Source organism: Nothoprocta perdicaria, unplaced genomic scaffold, assembly GCF_003342845.1.
Source record: "Nothoprocta perdicaria isolate Ctin4 unplaced genomic scaffold, notPer1 scaffold_22, whole genome shotgun sequence".
Taxonomy (NCBI): Eukaryota; Metazoa; Chordata; class Aves; order Tinamiformes; family Tinamidae; genus Nothoprocta; species Nothoprocta perdicaria.
The window spans coordinates 3,272,848-3,299,431 of record NW_020455415.1 but is presented as its reverse complement, the minus strand read 5'-3'; the positions used below and the strand labels follow the sequence as shown (position 1 = coordinate 3,299,431).

The window sequence follows — 26,584 nt, the reverse complement described above, 5'->3', positions numbered from 1 at the left end:
GAGGGAGAACAATAAACCATGAAATTTGATCCTTGTAGCAGGCAGAGCAACATGGGGAAGAGAGCGCTGGCTGTGACATAGACCCGAAGGGTGAGCTTTTTTGCTCTTGTTTTAATGCATATTAAAGCGAAGACTATACATTCCACAAGCTGGGCTACTGCTAGTGCCTCCCAGCTGTATGATTTTTGCACTTAATGTATATCTCTTAAGCTTAATCAGTCTTCACCCCAGATCCCATATTGCCTGAGCAATTGGTAGATTTGATAACATCTAATCTTTTCACATCTCAAGCGCTGTGTCTTTATTGCTGAGCATTGACAGATATTGATTTTGGCACTGACAGTTTGCGGTGTGAGATATTGTAAAGCCCCGTAGCGCTAACATTTACCTTGTGGATATGTTCAGGCTTTCATTTTACTCCTGTAGTACCAGTGCTCGCCGGGTGAAATTACACTCAAAGGTCCGGACTCATAAATCCACAACATAAGGATGGTATTAAATGCCGGTCAAAGACAGGCTCCACAACCACCCCATGGTGTAGACTGGGCTTAACACTCAGCCACTTGCTGTTGGCAGCCTCTRGATGCAGGAAAAGCTGCATTTGCCCAGGCAGGCTGAGCAGTTGGGCATCTCCCTGGTGCTCGTGCAGATCCGCTCCTGTGGCATGTTGGAAATACTGGGCCCGTTTCTCCCTTCAGCTGCGCTGATACAACATCAGTGCACTCGCCAGAGCTGCTCCCTTCTACCTGCTGTGTAAGAGGAGAAATGGGGGTCTCAAAGGTAGAGAGAGGAGCCCATGGCCTTTGTAGGTGAATCCAGGTTGGTGCAAAGGGAGCTGTTTGGCTCTTGGTTTTCCAACCCCAAGTTCATCCGAGTTAAGTTTCCAGAGCTCAGGTTAAGTTTTCAGGGCAGCAGTGCCCACTGCTGCGTGTGGAAATTGTTTAAAAACAAACACAACTTCACAGCTTGTGTTGGGGGGGCATAAATGATAAAGGGCCTTTGCTGGGGTGTGGCACATGAGGCATTGCTGAGCTCCAGTTGCTCTGTAGCAACCAAACGAGCTATTCCTGGAGCTYGCTGCATTCCTGCCGGCATCCGGAGAGCTGCATGGGATTGCCAGGCAAGGAAGGGGACATTTGCTTCAGCTCCAAAGCCAAAAATGATGGGAGAGGAAAGAAAGGTAGGAGCAGGAAYGGAGAGAATGATACAATTTGCAGTACTGATAGCTGTATTTGTGATATGTGGACTGTGTTAGAGATAGTGGATAGCAAAGAGTGTGGGGAAGACTAAAATAAAAACTCAGAAGAGGACTTGACAGTGTTTCTTTGACTGTGGTAAAAGCAGAAATACAGTATCTGAGTTGGCAATGTAAATTATAGGTTGCAGAGAAACACCAATGCCCCTGAGCTAGATTAAATATACAAGGAAAAAAATTAAACTAAAATTCTTGCTTCTGAGCATGAGCTTTCCAAATATAGAAACAAAACTGAAGATGAAATGCGCTCTTATAGAGAGCAAACTGACCCAGRGCTTTGATGTTAAAGGTTAAATAAATATGTTGCAATACAAAATACAGCTTTTTAAAATTTAAACATAGAAATGCTAATAGCACAGGCTGCTTCCTGGGCGTCCCGCACTCAGCGAGGCCGGGGCTGCCCGGGGAAGCCTGCACGCGGTGAGCGCTGCCGAGGGGCCGCGATTCCCGGGCGGAACCGGCGTGTTGCAAGGAGCCTTCCTGGCGTGTAGGGCAGCTACAGCATCGTGCATCAATGAGTCCAGAAGGGCTGCCCAGATTTCATCGGTGCTTTCCAGCCTGTCCCCCCCTGCGCTTCCTTTAAGTGTCAAACTTATCTTTAAAGCCACTTTGAAGGAAGTTCCGCTTGGTTTTTCCTCCTTTCTTTTTCTTTATGTCTTTTTTCTTTCTCTTTCTTTTTTCTTTCTTTCCCTATTTCTCTTCCCCTCTTCCTCCTCCCCCCCCCGCCTTCTCATTTTTTAAAATATTACTTTTTCTTCTTTCGCTAATGCCGTGAAGAAGAAAAACAGATTTGATTTCAAAGGGCAATGGGAGCACAATACCCCAGCAAGGCCTTTGAGGGAGTGGAGAGCTTTTGAAGGCAAAGCAACAAGCCCTTCAGCTAATTAAGTGCCTTTGAATGGGTGAATAAAGGAAGCTGGTGATGAATCTGGATTACAGAGGGCAATAAGGCTGAGCCTGGAGTCTGATCTCTCCACAGATGTAGAAACATCTTCTTGAATGGTCATTTCTGCATTTATATTTATTTGTGCAGTTGCAACCAGGCTGGTATTTCAGCATGTGAGCTGGAGGCTCCTGCCTTATCCCCCTCGCCTAAATCCCGCRGGAGACGTCTTGGAAAGTAAGGAGGGAACTTGTGTAAAGAGATGGGGTGTCTGGCCTCAACGTGCCGATAGAGATGCAGCGTTCACAGCAGTGCCGCAGTGAAGAGACTAAATTGAGGTCGCATCTGATCTGCTTATTCTGTTGCTGCCTTCTGTTCCTTCTGTTAGTTTTTTTCAGTTGTGTGCGTGCACTTCTAGGGTGAGATTGCGGATGCTTCGAAGCATTTCCCTGTTGTAGCTGGGCCCACGATCGTGTATGAAGCGTCACAACTCTTCAGTTTGTGTTTTGGGACATTTAAGGACAACAAGGCACTGCATTTCAGCCCCAAGAGCTGTGCTGAATGAGTTTTCCCGCACCCGTCACACGGGCCAAACTCCAGTGCAGTGTCACCCGTGTCCCCGGTCCTGGCCGAGCAGGTGCCATCGCAGCGAGGTTCTGCAGCAGCTCCAGAAACACTGTGGTTTTCAGCCGCTCTTTCTGTGCCGCTTTGAGCAACAGGCAGTTGTTTCCTTTTGTTCTGCGGTGGGGGTAGGGAGGACCTGGCCTCTCAAATGCTCGGGGAAAGTGATATGATTGTGCTAAAAGTATCTGATTATTTGGATGTGAAACCACTTTCTGACACCACCTGGTACCAGCCACACGCATAGACCATGTTCCTGCCCACCGAGGTGGCCCCTTTCCATGGCACCCTCGCTCGGGCTGGTGGCAATGGTCACGAGTTGCTCTCGCGCTAAATATTTCCTGAATCAGGCCCCAGCTACAGTTTTTCTTGCTTTCGTATTTTTCATGTTGCTTTATTGCCCCAAAACAAATATGTATGCAGAAACCTTTAATATGTAAGCAGTTGAGCAAAATGTTTTGAATGTATACTTGTTTTCTTGACTGTTGCATTAAATGCAATTCGGTTTTAAGTAACCTGGAGATTATGATCTTAAAGGGAAAAGACGTGGGGCCTTCTCACTGTGACTGGTGGGCATCACAGTGAAGCTCCTGAATGCACCTTCCTTGTGTGGATCGTGCTGCAAAATAAGGACGTGAATAGTGGTTAGTGATGAGTAAGACAGACCACTCGCATCCTCACTTGCAAGAGAGCCTGTAATTTTTATATAGAAAAGGTACATTCATAATATAGCAAACTGAGGAATAGCAACGAGGAAATGCTTTCCCTGACCCTACTTTTGTTTCCTCTGTGTTGTGAATTCCCATTAATATGGGGACGTCTTAATGCCAGGTTTGGCCACATTTGCAGAAGATGGGCCTGTTGGCTGTGTATTTGCTGGATATTTCTTTGTAATGACAGTTTGGGGAGCTCATTTTGAGCTAAAAGCAGCCTGGGCTTTCAGGAAACGCCTGCTCACCTCCTTAAGCTGTGCCTTTCTTGCTGTCTCAAATGTGATGCCTAAATTAATAATTAATTTTAATATTTTTGCTGTGATATTTTTGGCAGCATGATTTGTTCCCTTGAATTCTGGGCCTTCCTCCCAGGATTGTCTTGAAGCGGGCTCAAATTACATATGTCTCTTGCAAGGCAGAAATGCCTGTGGAACCAAAGATTAATTTAATGAATGGACTAAAAAGCAAGAAAATAAATAAATCGGGGCCTGAGATGCCGTTAAATCATGTGAGTGGCGCCGGGCAGCAGATCGGAGGAGTGGGGAGCTCTTCCAGCTCCCCCCTGCAGCAAATGCAGCGCACAAAATAAAAGTACAAACATGTTTTGTCTCAGATGCAATACCTAGAAATAACTTTCCTGGTAAAATGAACTCAGTCTCTTTTTCTCTGGGCATTTTGGAGAAATTTCAGTGTGTGGGTGGGGGAAAACAAAGAGGCGGCTGTAAACAGGAACTGATATTGTCCCCGTGCATGAATGGGGAGAGCAGCCGAAGTGGCCTCGCGGCTGCTCTCGTACATCTGTGAGCCGGGAAACACTGGGCTGATTCACAGTTTGCTGATTAATACAGGAGCGCGCAAAATGGTGTGAATTAACGGCCATTACAGAGCTGCTCTGGGGGGCAAATATCCCCCCAGAACAAATGATTTTTCTCCAAGATTGCTTAGAGGAAGAGGTAATGGGTCTTAAATACAAATTAGCCGCAGYCCCATCAAAGCTGGTAACATTAAGGTTTCAAAGCCAAACACTATTAGGAGTCGTCTTGGAATTGCCATCCATTTAGGAAGCTGATCAGCCTGCTGGGTTTGGCTTTGCAATATTTCTGTTCCAGGCACTTTGGACTATTTCAAGCAGACGATACTAATAATTGATAGCAACTCACTGCCAGAATGGAGCGGCTCCTCTTGGCGCTCTGAAGGCCAATCCCTCCGTTACACGGACTTTCTTAGGTTAAATTTATCATAGTATATTTAAGGAGAAATATTATCATATCGGGATGTAATTCTTAAAAGCTGTACAGTTAACAAAAAGTCATCCRATTTTACAGTTTAACCCTGTGCTTATGGGCATTTTGAAAGAAGGAGATATGAAATCTATTACTTCAGCATAAATAATATTCTCCATATGACCAACATAATAGTTTAACATTTCTCTGAGTAGTAAGAGCCAGTAACGAAAATGAGATGCCTTAAATCAGAGTCTAACAGTTGCAGATCTGAATGCAGGATGAGTTGCTTTTTCCCCATTATGGACATGCAGAGAGACCCAAATAAGGAGGGAAGCCCTGCAATGTGGGTAAAATAGTATGAAGATATTCTAAGGCGTTTCATTAAAGGCTTGATCTTGTAAAGATTCAAACACGCACACCTAAATTTACCCAGCGGGAGGTCATTCCAGGACTGCTGAGGGATTATTTGTCAGAGCCAAGCGAATCACGTATGGATGTCTTTGTGTGCTCCAGAAAGACCAGAGGTGGAGGGAAACGAAGCAGCAAAGGGCAGAGTAATTGATGGCAATGGCTTATTAGAGCTACAAAAAAAAAAAAAAAATTGAAAGAGGGGAAAAAAGAGATAAAAGGAAAAGTTGGAAGCTTTCGTGCACTGTTTGTGTCGTAGCTGCAGTTCACATTTCAATGATTTTTGGCTTTTTTGGGTTGGTTTTTCTTTTCTGGGTGTTAGTAGCAGCATTTTGTAAATTATCCAGACTTTGAATGAGTTTTATTTTAATCACTGGGATTATTTGCAGGCCCCAGCGGTTTGTGTAGTGGTGGACGGCGGAGGCAAATATGCCCCTTGCAAGCAGAAAAGCAACCGCCTCCTCTCTCAGGCACAGCACTGTGCAAAGGAGAAAAAGGAGCCAAAAAAAATCTCAACAAAGTGTTTTTTCCCAAACTTTTTTTCTTTCACAACTGCAGCCTGCTAATGTTAATGCACTTTTCCCTTCCTAAAAGATCAGGACATACAATCCTGGGCCAAGAGAAGTGCCCCCGCCATAAACAAATCACTTTCTTTGAGTGCTTAAAGACTGCAGGCTTTGGGGAAGCTTCTCTGTGCATAATAAATATGTTTAATATTTCCTTTGCTCTCTGGCATTACCGAGTGTCCGCCGCTACTCTGYTGGGTTGCAGGGTAGTTTAACGAGGCACTTGTGTTTGGATAGTCTGTTTTCTTTTAGCATTTCTTCAAAGAGGGCGCTTAAAGAATGAAAGGAGGAGCTTACATGCATTATTTTTTTGTTTTCTACATCCCTGCTTTTCCAGCTAAATCAGCATGTTTTCTGCAATAGTGTTTTCGTGTTCTRTACGGAGAGGCACTGTTTAGCAGGATAGATGCAAAACAAGCCTGAGATACTCTTTTCTTTCCCTCTCTTCTCCCAAGAGATGTCCTGTGACTTCCTCTATTAGTCCATTAATCGCTGCAGCTCAAAATTCATCCTGATCAAAGGAGCAGAACGAGGTTGAAAAGTGCAGATTCTGGCAATTGACTTGGCTGTTTAGCTTCCCCGCTGAGCTCATTTAGAGCTGGAATTAGGCTATTCCTGCTGCATTTCTTGGCCGGGCCGGGGGCCGGTGCGCGGGAGCGCTCGGCTTTGGGCTGCAAGGGTTATTCCACTGCAGAAAAAGTGCAAAATCTCTTGCCCGGGGGTGCCCACAGCGAGAGGAGAGGCTTGAGCCTTCCCGAATTTAAGCAGCACATTTCCATCTCGTGCTGCCCTTAGGTTTGTGTTGCGAGTAGGATGGAAGGAATTAAAGAAAAAATGTACGGGGAAAATTTGTAAACAACGTGGAGTTTCTTGTAAAGCTCTTATTTATGACCTAATGACTCAGTTAGTACAGTGGGGTTTAATGCCTTTTTATACGTGCAGTTAGAAACTTGCACTGTTTTCTGTCATTAAAGGTCTTGTTGGTTCTTGTTTGCTTAAAGCAAAAATGCAGTCTGTCCGTGCCCATGTAGCTGGCTGCAGATTARCATCTGCTTGTGCAATCCTTGCACATCTCAAATTCCTATCGATGTAACTGGGAGCTCTGAGTTCTCCAGGAACAGAGTGTTGGCCCCTTGATGTGATTATTTGTGATTATACAGTTCCCAAAAGTGTGCTAAATATTTCTCTAGCTGAGATGGATTCATTTGAAGTGTAGGTTCTTATCTCATTAAAGTGAATTACTGTTCCTGAAATGTGAATGGCATTCTATTATCAGAAAATATTATGTTTTTAATGGCTTATGAGTACTTAAGGTCAAAAGAACAGAGAAATACTGATAACATCACCATAGACCGTGTGATGCCCTGAAATGTGAATAAATCTTTCCTTAGCTGACAAAAGTTTTACCAGATATATGAGTGTTTTCCCATAGTTAGGGACTTTGTCTAAGTCGCCCAGCATCTTTGGTATTGATTTTTTTCTCTTTTTAAATAAAATATGACAATTTAATAAGGTGTTTATTATGGAAAACTGCTGGCAGGGAGGAAGGAAACTCAGGCTCAGTTTAGGGGCCGAGCTTTTTTCTGCATAGGTGGTGTACATATGTCCATAATTTTAATTTTAAAATGAACTGTGGACTTTATCAGAGTTGCTGGGAGCAGTGAGATCCAAAAGGGGCTTGGGACTTGTGTGTGCTTCTCCATTTGAGGTTGCCATGTAATATGTGAAATTTCCTGCTGGGGTTTACATAGGTGCAGCCCATAGCACAGCCGGCCGGGGGCTCCTGCGCTCCAGCTCCGCTCTGGCCCCGGACTGGGGAAGGCAGCAGAGGACTGGGAAGCTGCTGCCCTCCTTTCTCAGGAGAAAAGGGCCACCAAGGGCCACCATCCCTCCGGCCGGGAGCTGCCAGGATGGGTCCCTCACAGCTGTGCTCCTGCCCAGGCCACGTGGATACTGCCGAGGGAGGCTGCAGCGGAGTCTTGTAATGGGACATCTAGGGGTTTGCTCTTTGGAGCTCTCACCCATCTACACGGATCTCCCGGCCCAGCAAATGCTCATTTGGTTTAATCCCGTGTGGTTTCTGGTTCTRTAAGATCATCGGCACCAAAATTTTCTTGACCTGAGTGTTACCAAAAAGCTCTTCTGGACCTTGGAGATGTCCCTGGGGTCTCCAGTGCTCAGACAGACCTGAGTGTACCTTCTAAGCCAGAACACTCTGAACCGCTCCTTGGTGCAAACCCATGAGTTTCGGGGTGTTTTTAGTGGCTGTCGCCCTGAGTTCGAAGCCCTGCGTCTGCGGCCWGGCCGTGGGGCTCGGATCCCTCCTCCGCTGCCTCCCGCAGCGCGGCCTGGCCCCGGGCGGCTCGGCCGGCGCCCGCCTCACGCGCCCACTCACCTCCAGCAGCGATGTCAAGCCAGCCCCGTTCTGCAGCTGGTATCCAGCGCCAGAGGCGAGCTCTGTGCATGTCTCTTTAATTCCTGCACTTGTAGAATTTAGTGGATATTTTTCCCCCAGATCCACTGACTCACACAGTCCTCGGGGGCGGAGGTAGCAGGAGAATGAGGCTATAACCCAGGTCTAATTTACTCATCTGGTAAAGCCAGTTGTCAATGGGCCTTTCCCCTCTCTGTCCACAATGATATTCTCTCTCCGAAGTGTGTTTGGCCTCCCAGTTATAATTATGGCATCAGCAGTTTCGTTCTTGACTCTCCTCCTAGGCCAACTGCATCTGCTCGGCTGGGGMGTCGCGTCTTGGCGAGAGCAGTAAAATGTGAAATGCCCCAGTGAAACGACAGGGGACTGCGGCGTGTGCAGTCCCGTGCTCCTGGGGAGCGCGGGCTGTCAGGGTTTGCTAATCTGCGTCCATGAGACATATTTGATGCTTATTTTTTATGATATCTATAACATCACAAATCAAAGCTTGAGGTGGGCACTGGTGTAGGTTTTGGCGCGTGCCTCTTAATGCACAAACTTGTAACGGGGCTCATTGCTCATGGGCACCGAGGAGATGGGGGATGCCATTCCYGGAGAGGGGAGCAGCTCCCAGCCGCTTCGGGAGTCAGGGGGATTCGTGGATGTATGGAGTTCGTTTAGAAGGAAGGCAGAGAACCATATAAGTGGCAGTTTTTTTAATCTGTTCAACACGCAGCCTACAATAGCTCTGCCAGTTAGATTGGAATTAAAACCGGCTCCACGAGCTGCAGAGGCTCTTGAGCCTCGTTTGTGAGACCGGAAATCCATTGTGGCGGCCTGATTAGTGCTGGTGAAATCGGAAACCTTTCTCAGGGCAGATAAGAATCTCGCAAATGAAAATATAACCTGTTAATCCTGAATTTAACAAGGAGGGTTATGCAACTCCAGGCCAAATCCAGGATGTGYCCTCTCCACATGCCCTTTTGTGAGAAAGGAGGTGCTAATATGGCCAGCTGGGATCACACTCCTGTAGGACCTTATCCCAAAACACCCCTCCTTTATGCCAGGGCAAGAGGAGCAGTACTGAGAGGGACAGGCTAAGGGCAGTAATTGTGCTAAGGACAGTCCTGCTTTCATGTGTTGGGATGGATCCCTTTGGAACTTTTGGCTGCAGGACATTCGGATGGGGCCTCTTCCCATGCCAGRCTCCTCTGCAAGAGGAGGGGTGGTGTAGCTGGGGCCATTCATGAGCTTTTGCAGACCCGTAATGGTGCTTTCAATTATGGGTAACAGTAGGTTCTGTTTTGTCCTATGTTAATAACAAGTTCCAGGTTATAAATAACTCTGCAGCTAAACAAAACACTTAACAATTTGCCATTTGACACTCAGGCAGCCTGTCGGAGCTTTGGCTGTGCAGAGAGTTTTGCTTTTTGCCGTGAATATTTTATAATTGTTTTTCAAAGAGCACATGGGTGCTCCAGTGGTTAAGAAATGCCCTGGGTTAATAAATAGGTGGAAATAGGCCTGGGAATCCTCAACACATCTKCCAAGGAGAAAGGGAGAGGGGAATTCAGCCCTGCTTTTAGCAGGAAGAGGGGGAGCACATTTTACATTTGCAAGCCTGGCAGGGATGTGCTCATTAAAYACACAAGTAGGAATCTGCCTAAAAATGTAAAAAGGAAAGCACTGCTATTTTAAGACCCTGGAACTGGGGATTATAAAGAGCTTGATTGGTGTGTTACCCCTGGCCGGCTGTGCTGTACCTACAACTCAACTCAACACAGTGTCACTGCGCTGTGGAGCAGCTTGTGGGCCATTGCCTGGGCGGTGGGACCTCAGGGTCCTCCTTCCCTCAGTGTCCCAGGTCAATGAGAAGATGCACTCCACATGTGTCCATCCCACCAGGCTTGCAGTGAGCACRTGAAGTGTGGAGGAGGCTCCTGCCCCGGGAGCACTGCATGTACCTGTCCCGCAGCCAGRAGCTACCTTAATAGCTGGCTTCTTTTGCCTTGGGAAGTGATTTCCTTTCTATCCTGTTTTTCAAGTGCTATGCTGGAAAGAAGGATCTTTGATGGCCATGGGGTGGCCTTGGCCCGTGTCCACCCCAAGTACCRTGGGCAATGGGCTCCTCTTGGGCTGCTGTTTCCAAGAGGAAACCTGKCCAGTTGACTCCTGGATGGAGTAATGGAGATGTTTATTTGTGATATATAGAGGCAGTAGACATCTCTGGGTGATAGGGATCTGGAGACTGGTAAATAAAAGCAGGCAAGGTTGCAACTCAAACTGTAAGAAGGCTTGTTTGGGTCTAAAGAAAACAACTGTAAAGCCAAGTAATGTCTGTGCTCAAAAACATCTGCAATGCTRTGTCTCAAGACAAGGTGCAAATGCATCTGCCAAACTCTTGTACTGGTAGGATGCCAAAATCTGAGTTATCCTTGTAGGGAGCTCCAACCTATAGCACCTCCACAAGCACCCGGCTTGTGCCCAGAAAGTGAAGGGAGCTCTTTGGCCACTTCCCGTATTAAATAGAAAAGGACCAAGATCTTCTTCTCATCCATCTGAGTCATTCCCAGAAAAATGAATTTACTTCATGTTCTCTCAGGAGAAGAAGGTTCACAAATAGGATGTGGCAATCATCTCTAAATGAAGCAAAGCACTCTGCTCTCTGAAGGTTTCTGAGAGTTCATGCTGAATTCTTCCTCTGCAGCCTGCTTGGAGCGCAGAGGAGCAGTGTTGGGGTGTGAGGTTCTCCCAGCTGAGAACAAGACGCTTGTATTTTATGGCGATAGAGAAGACAATTTCCATCAAGAAAAGAATAAGGAAGACAGCAGTGACAAATCAGGATCAAAAAAGGGTTCAAAGCCAGTCAGTTGACAGCTCCATTTTCAAACCGGAGTGTCTCAGATTAGCCGTCTAGAAGGAGTCTTTTGGCACATGTGCTGACTTCAGAGCATCACCTGTGTCTCAGCGCTGCGGATGAGCGGGGCACTTCTGTCTGGGAACTAAATGTGAACATGTAAGCTCTGCAGTAAGTACCGCGTCAAAAACCAAAGTGTGCGGCCGCGAGTTGGAGAGATGGGAATTGCTGCTTCGCTCTGCAGCACCTTGTGTTGCCTGCAGTGGTCGGAGCGGCTCACGGGGCAGTTTCGGGGCTGATTTCAGTGCTCCACGTCTGCTTTCTTTTCTCTTGAACTCTTAATCATGCCTGCGCTTGGCCGCAGAGCAGCGGGGAGCGYGGGGCGGCCACCCGAGCCCACGGGGTGCAGCGGGTGCGTGGGTCTCAGCGCCGCAGCCATCGCCTTAGCCCAGGAAAGCCACACGCTGCTCTCCACGCGGCACGCTCAGCACTGCCAGCCTCGCATTAGCGCCCAGGAGAGACGCATGCCGCCCTCCACAAGGCTCTACGTGCTGCTCGCAGTGCCCCTGCCCTCGYGTTAGTCCAGGAGAGCCACACGCTGCTCTCCGTGCGGCTCCGTGCATGGCTCTCCATGCGGCTCYGCACGCTGCCCTCCATGCAGCTCCACGCGCAGCCCCACGACACACAGCAGCACCATTCCCTCCTAATYCCTTCCCCCTACCCACCCTCCTCCTTTTCAATAATCATTGCAAACCAGGACCAAATGAGCGTGTCACTTTAAACCGCGAACCCGCCTGGTCCGTGCAGGCAGCTTTGGCGTCTTTGTGCGCGGGTGACAGGCCAGGCGGGCGCTCCACAGGGCTCCCGCTGTTCTGGGCCCCGCTCCCGCCCCCTCGCAAGATTGCCTTGGTGTTCGCCCGCCTGCCTCCCTCCTCGGGGTTGGTAACCAGCAAAACAATGGAATGGATTTAATGATTTGTTGGCTGCAGCGCCGGCATGATTAAGTCAATAAAGCTGCAAGCTGCAAACAGACAGTGTAGTTACAGTATATGRCTTTAACCTTGTTAATGCATGTTTATGTCCTCCTGCCCACTGTATAGCTGCGCGTTGCATAAAGAAGATCTAACCAATCTTTAACCCATTAAATAATTCATAAAGTGAGAGCAGACATCAGCTACTTGCGGAGCGGATCAGTAACCATGGGGTCAGCAATAACTTTGGCTCCCTGGACCATATCCAGCATGTTTAAACTGCGGTGATGTCACCAGGCAAGCTTCTAACCTTAATCATTTGGATGGGAACAAAGGGAAGTTAACTCTTGACTCGCAGCGCTGCGAACGCCCGCGGAGGCCGGCTCCAGCCCTCTTGCTTCGCTGACTTGCTTCCCTCCCTCCTTACAGCAAAAGAGCAGTGGGCCAAATGTTCAAAGGCACGTGCATCCTGGACTTCTCTTAAGCGACACAGGCATCGAAATCCCACAAAACTTCAGTGAAGTGTTGGCTTAAGACTGTGTTTGGAGGCACTTGGATTTTTTTTTTCCTTGGATAAATTAAGGATCAAGAGTATCTCCTGCCTTCACGTAGGAAGGGCATTCACTGGTGAAGGGTGGGGGCAGAGGCTGGAGATGCAGGAGATGATGAGCAGTGAAGCAGGGCTATTCTTGTAGCAGTAAAAGATCTCCCAATAAAGTATCAGGCAGGACGTTTAGGAAAATAGTAGGATTCTCCCGTTTAGCCCKCTCAGGCCAAGCCCGTCTCCTTTTCCTTGCCAGCCAAAGCAGCAGGTCTGGTTTGTCCTGCGCGCAGCCGGGCACGGGGACGCTGCAGGTGCAGCGGTTGCAGCAGCCGCCTCGCTTGCTGGCACGCACGGGTGTCACAGGAGCGCGGGGCCGCTCCGCTGAGCGGGGCAGCGGSGCCCCGGGCACCCTGACAGCCCGGGGGAGGCTGGGGCTGCTCCGAGACGCAACCAGCTGCGGCCGGACCCGCGGCCACAGACGGGCTGTGGAGAGCGGCACAGGGCACAGACTCGCGTGTGGAGTGACCCGGAAAGGGCCCCTTTACCTCTGCGCGGCTGGAGGCACCAAGTGCACTGTGATTGCGGGTCTTTGAGGTCRCAGTCTGGAGGCATGTTTGGAAAAAAACCTCTGAGGAGGCTCCCTGGCAAAGTGACCCTCGTCCTCCTGCCCAGGGAGAAACTTTCATCCCTTCGGAGGAAAATGAGAGATGGGGTGACCTGTGCACAGTCACATGAAGAAGCTGTGTTGGGTGGTGCTGGAGCTGAACCTGCTCGTGTGGGTCCATAAGGTTCCCTGTCAGCCTGTGACTAAGAGCGGTAGTCATGAAACAAACCCATCTTTTAAGATCATCTCCAGGGCTGGCTTGGGAGCTCACCTCCAACAAGGACGTTTTCTGGGTGTCCTTCGGACAAAGGGCCTGCTCAGAGAGCCCSATCTAGCCTGCCCGCCGCTGGGGGTCAAAGGGGACATTTGATCCTGCAGGGAAAAACACGGGATCCTTGTGCACCTAGTGCTGCGAGGCCTCTGCCACGCGCTCACGTTTGCGTGAGGGGCTGCTGGGTCTAGCAAAYGCGCCCGGGTAAAGGCCGAAGCACCACAGTTCGTGTGGTGGGTGCTGTGTCCAGCAGAGCAGAGGCAGGGCCCGCTGCAGGGCCGGCGGGGAGCCCTGCAGCGGCAAAAAGACACACACCTTGGCCAGAGACCAGCACCCGGAGCCTCAGCGACTCCTCCAACAAGGGCTCGTATATTAACTTACCATGGTTTTTATTTGTGCTGCTTTGTTTTTTTTTTCCTGCAGTTTAGATCTGCAGTCTCTCCTTCAGGGGAGGTCTCCGAGTTTCTGGCAAGTGAAATCTGATTTGCGTAAAAATTCCATGATCTTTTGTGTCTGTGTTTTCAGCCTGGAACTTTGTGCAGAAGATCTGCAAATATCTCTTGGCGGGGTATTGATTTCAACAAATGAACCTGCATACACCTAGTGATGCTTTATTATCGCTCACCCACCATAGGGTCTATAGCAGCTGGTAATTTTTGTGCAGTGACTGCAGGTTTTTTTTCTGCTCGATGGAAAACCGAGTCGCTCCGAGCGGATGCTAATGCTGAATGGGGGGGTCCCAACTTCTGACCCATAGCTAATATCCAGAAGTCACATGAAGCTACCAGGGATGCTTGGACTGGAGTTCGAAATGCCTCCGTTATCAGCAAATAAACACCATTAATTGCTTCTAATATGTCATGCCGTAGTTAAATGACAAGATGCTTATTAATGGGCTTGTATACCAGCCYTTTCGGTGAGTGCACGGGGGGAGTATGAAGTGGTAAAATGATTTAAAATTAGTGAGGAATATTTACAGGAAGGCATAAAGAACTGTCAGTTGAGGAAAGCAGCGTTTTATGTTCTTGTCCGGGATGACCTTGCTCCAAGGACAAATCAGAGCTTGATGAAATGAAGCTGCAGATGRCTAGTGATCTCAACTCTGTAATAATGAAATGACACAAGAAAAAAATGAGACATCTACAGTTTGTAAATACAATCTGAACAGAAGGGGAGAAAAGGAATTTTTAAGGAGAGATTGAGTTGACTTGGTTACTGCAATTCAGCTTCGTGTGTTTTAATGATAATTTCCATTAAAAAAGTAATGGAATCTCTCCTTGTCCCCCATATTCAAGGTCAGTTTAATATATTTTTCTTTTTTTAACATGTCAGAATCTCAGTTTTAAAAACTTAATCATGACAGCTACCTGATCATAGCTTCCTTTCTGTGCCTTATTTTAGCTTACTATTTCTCACTAGATTTTACTTTGGAAGTTGTGGTGATTTGGGGCACCTCGGTGGGTACATGATGTGACAGAGCCGTTTGAGGTGTTTGGGTAGTTGCATCTGTCAGGAAAGAGTAAACCCGTGAGAAGGGTGAGACTGAAAAAGTGATGTGATACTTGGTGCCGGAGGGCGCTTTGTTTGCGCCCTTACGTGAGAGCAGGAGCACGTTGGTTTGCATGTGGTCAGGGTTTCATGCGGAGGGGCTCTCGGGAGCACTTAGGCTCCTATTGAAAGTTCACCAGAGTTGGGCATCTGCCTCTGCAAATTGGACCTTCGCATAAAAAGRAAATTCATGAAAACATTAACTTGAAAAAATCTCTTGATTCTCAGGCTCCTGTGATCAGGCCCACTTTGCTGCAGTTCAGCAAATCTCATTAGGTGCAAATTTGCTGACTTTCACTTTGTTAGAACGAAATCTTCACTATTTTCTGATCAAATCTTCTCTTCTCTCTCTCCGTGATGCACAAATTCAGCATTGAGACTGAGCAGTTCCCCCCAGCAGCTTCTCCTGGGTGCTGAGCTAACCCGTCTCCTGAATCTCATCGACACCTCTGGTAGAGAGCGTGCCTTGATAAACACAAGCATTACTTGAGTCAAACTGCTTTATAGATGCGAGGTGCTGTAGTTTGTCATCACAGCTAGTGCAACCTTGTAGAGACAGGGAGAAGGACTACGAGCTGAAATTGGGTGAGATAAATGCAGTTTTAGATTATCTCATTAAATTTATAGGCAAGCTGCCCTCCATGGGAACGAGAGGGCGGTGTCAAGGGTTGGAGAATCATGACAGCTGCACAAACCAAATATAAATATTTTKTTCTTTGCAGAGGATTCAATTTGGATCTTGACTGTGTGGAATATAGTCTTTTACTCAACACCCAACTCTCCATCTGCAGATCTATACATATAACAACAACAGCCAATACGTTTTATTTTAAAGGATGGCAAAGAGCAATCAGGAGGACTGTGAGTCTTTGAGTTTTGCCACAGTCAGGGATTGGGCAGAGCCTTGTGTGTCCTGGCTGGGTCTCAGGTCCTGCTTTTACCAAAGGACTGCCTTTGAGGGAAGCTGTTTATACCCGTGCTGTATGAAGAGAGAAAGCAAAACTTAAAAGAACTTTTTTATTATTATTATTTTAAACCAAACTGTATAGCCATGGATCACTTACAGTCTTCAAACAAAGCCCTTTCCTGACTGACAGCCCCCAAGATAAGCTCAGAAACCTGAGTCTGGTAGTATTTCACACGGCTGTATATCAAGTAAATGGGTGAAAGATGGGCAAGAAAAAGATCCACTGAGCTGCACAGTTTGTTTTATCAGTGTTCGTATGTTGTGTTAAAACAAACAAGCAAACAACAAAATGCTCTGCCGCAGTTTTGAACTGAAAGGATCAATTGTATCTTAAAGAGCCTCTCTGAACTGTGAGCAGAGTAGAGGCGAGAAAAAGGAAGAAGTCTTCCAGAAGGACCGAAGGAGAGTCTTGCTAAAGGCGAGGGAGATGCGACCGGCTGAGCTCCGGTGCTCTCCGCACTGGTTGCCGCGAGCCTCCTGCCAAAGCAGGGACCCGGCTTTGCCTGGCRTTGTGTGCGTGCCTTGGCCGAACACATGCAGAATTATATTACCTGCATGAATCACCRCCGTGGAGGCAGTGGTCTCCTCTGTAAAGGTGGCATCCAGGTCTGCTACGGAGCCGCACCATGTGTTAGAGACAGGGAGGCCACAAGCAGCTTCCTCACAGGTCCAGCCCTCCTACAGACTCCGTGATTCTCTGCATGAGCCCCCTGCAATGGCACTAGTGTCCACACTGTTTAACCCGCAGTGTTTCCCATGTGTTTCTGCCTGGGAACCTTCAGAGTTCGTGGTCTTTAGAGCTAAGCTCAGCCCCCTGAGGAGCCACAGGGCGCACGGGCCGGGCGGCCACGAACCACGAGTGTTTCCTCTTCATCTTACCTGCTCTCTGGCACCTTGCAAATGCTTCAGGCTCAGTTGTCTTTGCTCCAAAAAATCAGGTGGCCACAACCAACCTGTTCCCTCCTTGTATTTTCTACACAGAGCCTCTCTTTGCCTTTTCTTCCATGCTGCTGTGACATATTTCTGTAACCCTTCTGTTTTAAGACGTAATGACTGGATTCAGCTGGATTCCCCATATAAAGTGGAGGGACTATTTGTCAAATCCGTAATGCCTTTTGAAATGGAAGAAACTTTTTAAATGCAGCTACTGTATGCATTTTTAATTAGATGCATTTCCGTTCTTCCACGGCTGTTAATGCTCTCATTTAGGAAGTGGAGTTTTTCACCTACTCTGCAAATATCCGCTGAGATGTGCAGAGCTGAGCGGCTCTCTCCCAGTAACCTTGCTGTGACCTGGTTATCTGGTAGAACCACAAAGAATTCAGTCTCTAATTAGTCCATCTGTTAACTATTGAAATTCATGGCTCGGTTTTATTGTCTGGGTCTGTAACATAATGCTGAATGGTCTCACCTGGCAGCTTATTTCTTGTAAAGGAAATGTGCCTTTCCAAGAGCCATTTTGGTGCAGATAACTGTCTTTTCAGCAGTGGACAAATGACTCTGTCTAGCAGCCTGCAGTCCCCTTCATGCCCTCACTGAAATAAATTGTAGATCTCCAATAGCTCTGGGCTTAAGTCAATACAATTTAACATGTACATTTCTTTATGTGATATTCTTCAGAGTTACACTGTAAGCGCAGATGGGAAAGTTTAATAATGATAAATGAGTTTAGTGTTTTCACATAGCCTTAAAAAACAATGACTGCTCTTTATTAAAGATTAGAGGGATTTTTACATATTTGTCAAAGAGTGATTAAAGCTCTGACTCTGATCCTTGTGAAGTCTTGCTTTTAAATTCTTTTTGGACTGTTTGTTAATGAGAATTCAGAGGAATTAGGGGCCATAAATTTCTTCTTTCTCGCTTAAGTGAAGCCACAAAGTGATTACTGGATATGTAACGGAGGACTGGACTGGAGTTTATCAGCGGCGCGGCCCGGGGACATCCATCTCCGTGCTTGTTTCCTGCACTTGTGTCTCATGGAAAGGGCTCACGAGRCTGCGTGGGTTGTGCTGCCAGTGGGTTGTTGAAGGCTGTGGATGCGCAGCTGCATGCAGTAGGTCCCGGTAGCGCCGTTCTCCCGCTTGGAGCCGAGCCTGTGTGTGGAGGGAGCCCCACGGGTGTGCGGATGGAGCCCTGCGTGTGCGCGGATGGAGCCCCACGTGTGCATGGATGGAGCCCCACATGTGCGTGGAGGGAGCCCCGCGTGTGTGCGGATGAAGCCCCACATGTGCGTGGAGGGAGCCCCGCGTGTGTGCGGATGGAGCCCCACGTGTGCGTGGATAGAGCCCCACGTGTGTGTGGATGGAGCCCCACATGTGCGTGGAGGGAGCCCCACATGTGCGTGGAGGGAGCCCCGCGTGTGCGTGGATGGAGCCCCGCGTGTGCGCGGATGGAGCCCCACATGTGTGTGGATGGAGCCCCACGTGTGCGCGGATGGAGCCCCACGGGTGTGCGGATGGAGCCCCACGTGTGCGCGGATGGAGCCCCGCGTGTGTGTGGATGGAGCCCCACATGTGTGTGGATGGAGCCCCACGTGTGTGCGGATGGAGCCCCGCGTGTGTGTGGATGGAGCCCCACATGTGCGTGGAGGGAGCCCCGCGTGTGTGTGGAGGGAGCCCCACGTGTGTGCGGATGGAGCCCCACGTGTGTGCGGATGGAGCCCCACATGTGCGTGGAGGGAGCCCCGCGTGTGTGCGGATGGAGCCCCACTTGTGCGCGGATGGAGCCCCACGTGTGTGCGGATGGAGCCCCGCGCGCTGCCGTTGGCCGCGGGGTGGCAGGTGCCTTCCACACAGTCCCCACGTGCTGCGTGTACTTGGCCCTCATCAAGGGCTCCCGGTGGCCCAACTGGCACAGACACGAGCCCCCCGGCCCAGGCCTTGCGCCCGGCTCCTCGAGGAGGCCACAGGGCACCGTGCCAAACCCAAAACCACCTTGATGGGACACTGCCGAACAGGAAGGCGCTGGGAAAGCTGCCGGGGCGGCGCTTTGTCCAGCAGCACTTGGGCCCGTGGACCCCAGCCGGCCCCGCACTCTCTGTTGTGAGTGACAGAGACAGCAGCAACACAAAGAAGAGATACCTGTGTGCAAACAGGTACGGCTAAAAGCTGCAATCTCCTTCTCTGGAAATACTCGAAACCCTCTTGGACACAATCCTGTGCCACACGCTCTAGGTGACCCGGCATGTGCAGAGGGATTGGACTGGGTGATCTCTAAAGGTCCCTTCCAACCTTCACAATTCTGTGATTCTGTGGTGCAGAGGAGTCCCTGGGGACGTGTGCCCTGCAGCGAGCCGAGGTCCCCAAGCCATCGGGGTGCAGAGCCTCTCCAGGCCTCTTGGCTTGGACACTGCCACCTTCCTGAACTTTCATGTGGGGTGCTCCCAGCTATGGACAAGTTGAGACTCAGCCTTGTTTGGCTTAGCCTTGGGATGGGAAGGAAAAAGATTTTTCTTGAGTGATGAAAAGGAAAAATGTTTGAAGTTCATTAACCTTTGGTATGGATAGCAGTGTCCTTTAGACTACACGAGAGCTATTCTTAGTCATGATGTTTACATGGCTATTTTTTACTGCAAGGGAATACAGTAGTTCCCACTAGTGGTGAAAGGAGAGAACTTTTTCCTTTTCCTTTTATTTCTTCTTTTTTCTTTTTTCTTTTTTCTTTTTTTTTTTCTGTTTGGCTTAACCTAAATATGAACTGCAAAAGGAAAGATATTGCATTCATTCCTTGTCTTCCTGTCTATGCCATTTTGTCCTAATTTCCCCAAAAGCAAAAAATTATATCTATAGATTGTTTCTTTACTGGCTAATTAAGTGTTATACAACTTTGCTCTCAAAAACTCAGCAACCCAATCTGCCTATTTGCAAATGAACTTTGCTGATTGTCATTATTGCTATAGGGTGCCTGCAGAAAATCCCATATAATTAAGCCGTTGTACTGCCACAGCACAAGAGCTGCAATTAGTAATGTGATTTACACTGCTTTTACCATTAATAATATGGAAAAATCAACATTATTTTCTTGATAATGCTTAGGAGAAATGAGAATGAGGTGGACATGATTAGGAAAAGAGACTTTAATGTTATGACTTGTTAATGCAATAGCCCTGAGCTAGACATCAGAATGATTGTCCTTGCACTAAACTCATTTGCTTCAGTAAGCACAGACCCTGTGCACGCAACAAGACAAGTTGGGAGGAAATTGGATAGATGGCAGGGATTTTGGTGGTATGAGCATTGCAGTGTCTTTCATGTGCAGAGTACACAAACCGAATCCCTGCACTTTCAAGTATTCCCCCAGAGGCAATCTGCATTATTCAAAGCTTAACTGTGGCTGCAGAATACTCTGTGACATGAAAGCGGGATGCCAGCGTTACATGAACTTTCATATTTACATCGGTCGTAAATCATTGGTGGGTCGTAATACATTGGTGGGAGAAAGGATGTAAAACGGGGAGGAGGGCAGGGGGAGGAGGAGAGGTGTCCAGCAGAATTGTAAGCAAAGCACCGGCAATAAAGGCTGGTCTTATGAGACTGCCCATGAATAGGAATGATAATGAGAGCAGTGATGAGCTGCAGGTTTGTGTCTTTTAGTAAATTATCCAGCAGGCATTTACATTTCATCAATTGTGCTTTTGCATAATAGACCCAAGTGCTGCAACAAAAGGAGGCACCATAAAAATGAGTAATTTCAGTGACCTTCTTGGTAATGGCTCTTATAAAGAATATCTTGGAAGGACTTGGGTGATTCCTCATGATGAAGCTGTTGTGGAGAGGAGCCCCYGGCCTGCGAGGGCTGCCTTTTGACCAAGGTTTGACAAAGGTTTCCCAATGCTTTCTTCTGGCCACTCTGAAACGTGGCTCGCATCCTGTTTTCTGCCTCCGAGCATGGTCCTAATTGTCAGATGTGGAAAGGCAACAACCATTTTCATTTTGCTTATCTGCTGATAACATTGATTCGCAAACAAAGGATGTGGCTTCCACTCCACAAACAAAGGAAGCACGGCCTAGCTAAGGATGCTGGCTATAACATACATACTTCTCCCTGCCAATAATAACAAAACATCATAAATAATGGAGAGGCTGGATGTGGAAATGGAGAGAGGGGAATACTCTGGTACTGCATATGGCACTTACAGGATCGCTTCCCTCCTTGTCCTCATTGAGGCCTTGACTTCTTGTCTTGTTTTTCTCTTGCATTTCCTTGATTATTCACCAATTCTTAAGGCATTTTGACTTCAGTGTAATTTTTTTCATTCTGTTTTTGCCATTTGGGTTGTGTCCCCATGGTGTTTCTGTGGGTTGTATTCTTTTTCTCCTCCCCACAACTTGGTTTCTTTGAGGCAAGTCTTCAGCTAATGGAAATCAACACTGATCTTCCACTAGCCCTTCAGAGCTCTGCTGGGTTTCACTGGGCAGGAATCGAGCCCCTTTGGTCCCTGATTTATGCCAGGCCATGATCTGGCATCGTGTTTTGGCTGCCCCCTTCTCTTTTCACAACCTGCCTCTCTTCGTTTGTCATTCAGAGAACCCAGAAATTTCCCATTTCAGCCCAGCTCTCTGGCCTGACCCCTCCTTTTCTCCTCTTCTAATTGCTGTTTTCTTTTACTGTAGGCTTCTTTAACCCAAATAGCCAAATCCTGCCCTGCTGCAACTTTTCTTTCCTTATGTCTTTCAGTGTAACAGTTGGGGAGCTGGTGGGAAACGTGACACTTTACTCACATCCTTGTGCCAGCCAGGCAACCATGTGACTCCATTAATCGCAGTGAATCAGTCCCGTAGCCTTGGGCTAGGCACAGAGAACTGGGGATTAACCTTTTACATCTCATGTTTCTTCTTGTGCTCCTCCTGCAAGGTCCGAGCAGTCTCGCTGCCCTCCCCAGGGCACGGGGGCCGGTTCGAATCCACAGGCTGTTTTGGTGTGGGACGGCCGAAGACTGGAGAGGGAGCATCAGCAGAGAGGATAAAGGCTTCTGTTGTTATCTCCTTGATGAGATTAATTTTCCTTCTTCATCTTTCTTGGCAGGATCAAAATCCTGGAATCGTTGCCAGGCTTCAGGAGCCAGGCTCCATCCCAGGCGGCGGCTCGGTGCCGGCCCCAGCCACGGTGAACGGCTACACGATGAGGAACCACCTCCTGAAACAGCAAATAATGAAGCGGCAGCTGATGCAGGTAGGGGRGCCGAGCGCCCCGGCGGCTCCGGTGCTGCCAACCTGGCGGGCAGGACGGGACTGACCGGAGCGGATAACAGCAGGCAGCAAAGGCCAGGGAATGACCCGGGAGTCTCTGGGCTGAGTCAGCCCACGCCGGGGCCAGCCCGGTCCCTCCCGACAGGCAATGGCCCCGCGCTGATCTGCCCGCTCCTGGGCAAGGGGAGAGGAGCAGGAGCTCGGGATCCTCCTCACCAGGCACTGTCCTGCCCTTCGGTAAAACTGCCCTCCAAAGCAGCTCTGTCCCTTTGTCACCAGCTGACGTGAAGCTGCTCAGGCTGCTCCGACGCGGTGGCACTTTGGCCAGGCCTCCACTTGCTCACCACATGGAGAGTTGCCCTGGTCACAGCTGCTGCCCACAGCAATGAGGAGAGCAGTGGGCAGGTGCTGGGGTTAAGCAGTGGAAAACAAAAATCAGGTCGCTTGGAGAACGCCAGCGATGCCTTGCTTGGATTTTAAGGGGCCCATAGCACTATAGGAGCAGAGCCATCCTCCAGGCAGGGTCACAGCCACCCCCAGCAACCTGTTCCTCCCCTGCGGGTCCCTCAAATGCTGCCGCAGATGCCATTCATGGCCGGGCTGAGGCTCTGCAGAGGGCTGTGTGTACGTGCGCACGGGCGCTGGAGAGGCTGTTGGTGCTGACAGTGGCTGCACTTCAAGTGTCTGCTGCTATTCTTGTTTGTCGAGAGGCTGCAACTTGACTATTACTCCTCTTGTCTTCCAGGAAAAGCAGAGACAAAACATGCTGGGAGTAACCTCTGAGCAGAGGAGTTTGTTTGTGGCTCAGCAGATGAACCAGTTTCAAGGTAAGAAGGTAACCGGTGTGTTATTAAAAGCCTCGGGGAGCCAGGGTCTAGGGTCTGGTTAAATACAGGGCTCTTAATGATTCTCTGCCCTGAAATAAAGGGCCTCCCACATTTTATCACATCATGTGAGATTCATCTATTTCCTTACCACCCTGTGTGCTACAAAGCACACAGAGGAGAGGCCCGAGTAGCCAGAGAGAGCAGCAGGGCAAAGCAGCGCGCGAAGGGGCCGTGCGCCGGCGGGCGCGTCGGGGCCGTGGCTAACGGGGTGTCTGTGCGCAGCCGTGCAGCAGCAGCAGCCACTACCCAGCGAGTGCAGCCAGCCCATGGCCGCCCCTCCTGCCAACCACCGCATGCTGCCCTCCGGCCCCGCGCTGCTCCAGAGCCCGCTGGGCTCRGCCGTGACCCCCGCCGCCGCCGGCCAGAGCGGCACCACCATGGGCATGATTGCACACAGCGCCGGCAAACAGCAGGGCCTCTTCCCGCCTAATTCGGACTTCAACATCCCGCTGCGGCCCAGCCAGAACTCGCTGGGCATGAGCTCCGGGTGCCAAACAGGACACAGCCACTCTGCCGTGCGGCCGGGAATGGCCATGGCCGCCTTCAGCTCGGGTTCCTTAGCAAACCACTCCGCGACTCAGCAGCACTTGAGACAGCCGAGCACGCCAAGGATCCCCAACGTCTACCCCAATTCGTCGGCCCAGATGTGGACGCCAACRGCAGTGCCAAGGATGCCAAGTCAAAGCCAAATGGATGCCAACATGCAGCAGTTCTCCAGCAGCGCTGTCTTCTCTAAACAGAACGTGAGACCAAATGCATCAGGTCAACAGTTTTCCCACCAGGCCGTAGCACCGCCTAATCAGATTGCTCCCAGCGTGCAGGTCAGGCAGATGCAAAAACTGAGCATGGCCCCGTCCGCCCAGGGCTTGAGCTCCATGAGTAACCAGAACTTGAGGCACAATCTAACCAGAGGGCCGTTGCCAGCGATGAACGTTATGAAGTCGCTGCCGCAAGGAGCGCCCGCTTTCAACCAGCTCAACGCGGCGCCGGGGCTCGGCCCGCCCGGCTACCCCGCGCCGGGGCAGCCGCCCGAGGCRTTCGGGCGCGTGAGCGCGGCCGCCGCCGCCGAGCTGCCGCCCTACGACTTCGGGCCCCCGCACGGCAGCGCCGTCCTGCCCAGCAGCTGCAGCGACACCGACTTCCTCGACTCCCTCATGAAGAGCGGCAGCAGCAACGACGAGGAGTGGCTGAACAACCTGACAATGATAGACGACATTTTGGGACAGCACGCTCAGAGCTCCGGCCACGTTTAGCAGAGAGGAGCAGTTGTAGATGACACAACTTTGACTTCTAGAAACAAGAGGCGACCTGTGAAATCAGCCACCTCTTTCAATACGGAGTGAATGGACTCGGCCAATTCTTTGCCTGCATCAAAGTTTAATATTGGCAGTTTTTCAGACGACTGTATATATTTGAATATTTTGTAAATTATGTTTTCCTAAAACTTAAATATGGAAGTATTTATACTTCTTTGCTGGACTGTTTGTAAATAAATCTATAGCATAACTTTGGTTTTATTATAGGGATTTCATTATACCTTGTTATAAATATGCAAATAATATTGTTAGTTTTGGTAATACTGTGTATTACAGCATAAAATACTTATGTTTTTGACATAACTTAACACATGAGCTAGAGGTGTCCTTGCAACCAGACTAAGCAGAAATCAGACGCGTCGTTCTCCCCTATCAAGAGGAAAAAATGGGGAGCTGCATTAAAAATACGTTCAAAAAGAAATGGCTGATTTTTAGCTTCATGGCCTCAGTCTTGCACCCTGGTTCACGGGTCCCGCCAGGGCTGGGGGTCTGTGCAGAGACCAGGGGCAAGTTCTCGTCTCGACACTCGAGCRCGTGGGGCGGACGCGCGGGCTTCACTCGTCACATTACGACACCCGTCACGTTACGGCTGTTGCCGTGCACGGGTGTGCGGGTGTGTGTTGTACCTTGCAGCCACCGGCACCGCGGGGAAGGGGTGACGGCGACGAGGAGCCGCTGCTCGGGCTCCGCCAAGGCCTCCTGCGGCTGCGTCGCCCCGCGAAGGGTCGTCCTGGTGCACACACCTCTGCCGTGTAGATTCGTAGTGTACAGGTGATTTGTTCCTGGTTTTAAGGCTTTTCATAATTTCTGTTTTAATGTGAGACTTTTTTTTCAGGGGAAAAGTCTATAAACATTAATAGTTAATTTTTGATGTTTTTCTGTCAGCTACTATTGTCCTATGTATATTTAAGAGTCTGTTTATAAAAGATTCACTGTACTGTAAACTTCTTAAAATGTTCATACTTTGTGTAATCATATTTTAATAGTCACGTCATACTTCGCAATACATTTGTAATATAATGTCGGCTTCAAGCACAGAATGTTTTTTTCTTCATACCATAATAAACTGCCAGGGGAAAATTGAATATATTTTATGTGCTCATTTCATAGCCATGACATTTTGTACCTGCACCTATTTGAGTTAATTTGATTTGTCCAGGATGCTACAGCGTCAATCTAATCACATGTACAAATGTGTATGTGCTGTTGTAGAAGAAAAGGGCTGGRRGAAGAATCTAGGACAGGGTTTCTTGGGTCCCCTGTCCTTTTGCTAGTGTAATTGTAGATGAATGTAGGCATATTCATCTCTGCTTCTGCATGGTGTTTATATAGGTGGCAATTCTTGTTCAGAAATATAACAATCTACATTTCCGAGCTACTTTTTGACAACTTCTTATTTCCCAATGTAGGTATTCCTATATATGGATATGATACAATAGAAACTCAAGCCTTGCCCTCTGTGAGGAAGAGGAGAGGGGCTGTTCAGGTCATTTTGCGGTGCCACATCCATTCATTTAGCAACTTGTGGGGACTGTGGAGGCACCTGCTCAACTCAGCCTGCAAGCAGAGGGGTGGGAGAGCTGGCACCTGCGCTGAGTCAGCAGGATGGGTGTGGGAGGGAGGGGTGGCAAGAACTTAAACTGCCATTTAAGCAGAGCCAGGCATGATACTGACTTTCCAGGAGGCTTATGCAGAGGGCTGGTGCTGCCCATTGATGTGGGCAGCTTTGCAAGGAGCACTGTGGCCATGGTAAACTGGAGCAAATCCCCCTGGCACGAAGATGCCCAGATGGCTGCCTGCTGGAGGGAGAGAGGCAGTAAGTTTGTCTCCATCAGGGGTAGGTTCTTCTTCTCTGGAGCCTTTTTCTCCAGAGCTGGATGGCAGAAAACACCTCGAGAAGGAAGAGGGCTGGTCAGGAGACAGCAGCGCCAGGTGCTGTGGGTGCCTGGGTGGATGGGAGATGTTGCCCCGTTGCAGCCAGGGGCTGCTTGCTCACCTTGGCCGYGGCCAAGGTGAATGCTCTGTTTTCATTCTGTGTTTTGTTTTTGTCACCTTCTCAACCTCTTGGTTCTGTGGGATTTGGGTTCCAAATGCTGTGGGGGAACAGCTTCAATAGCCAGCGCTTTCCCAAGTGTTCATGAAGAAGGGGTTGTCCCGCACATACAGTGTGGGCACCTGTCCTCACTCCTGTGGGAGGAGCCGCACTCCTGTGTCCAGCTGTGGAGCTGGTAGAACTTTCCAGCTCTCCATAACTCTGTTCCTTGTACCTTAAGTGAGAGCAATAATATGATTTCACTTCAGAGAGATGTTGTGCAGAACCTGTAGAGCCCTTGGAAGGGGAAAGAG

General features: G+C 49.1%; 1 protein-coding gene across 1 annotated transcript in view; it reads left to right on the top strand.

The window, feature by feature from the left end:
* The window catches only part of MAMLD1 (mastermind like domain containing 1), a 99,316-nt gene extending 74,033 nt beyond the window's left edge, over nucleotides 1-25,283 (top strand). The window contains exons 3-5 of the mRNA XM_026039027.1: nucleotides 21,872-22,018; nucleotides 22,781-22,862; nucleotides 23,145-25,283. Of these exons, the coding sequence (XP_025894812.1) occupies nucleotides 21,872-22,018; nucleotides 22,781-22,862; nucleotides 23,145-24,175 (1,260 nt within the window). The 3' untranslated portion in view covers nucleotides 24,176-25,283. The remainder of the gene's footprint in view (nucleotides 1-21,871; nucleotides 22,019-22,780; nucleotides 22,863-23,144) is intronic.
* Nucleotides 25,284-26,584: the final 1,301 nt, after the last annotated feature.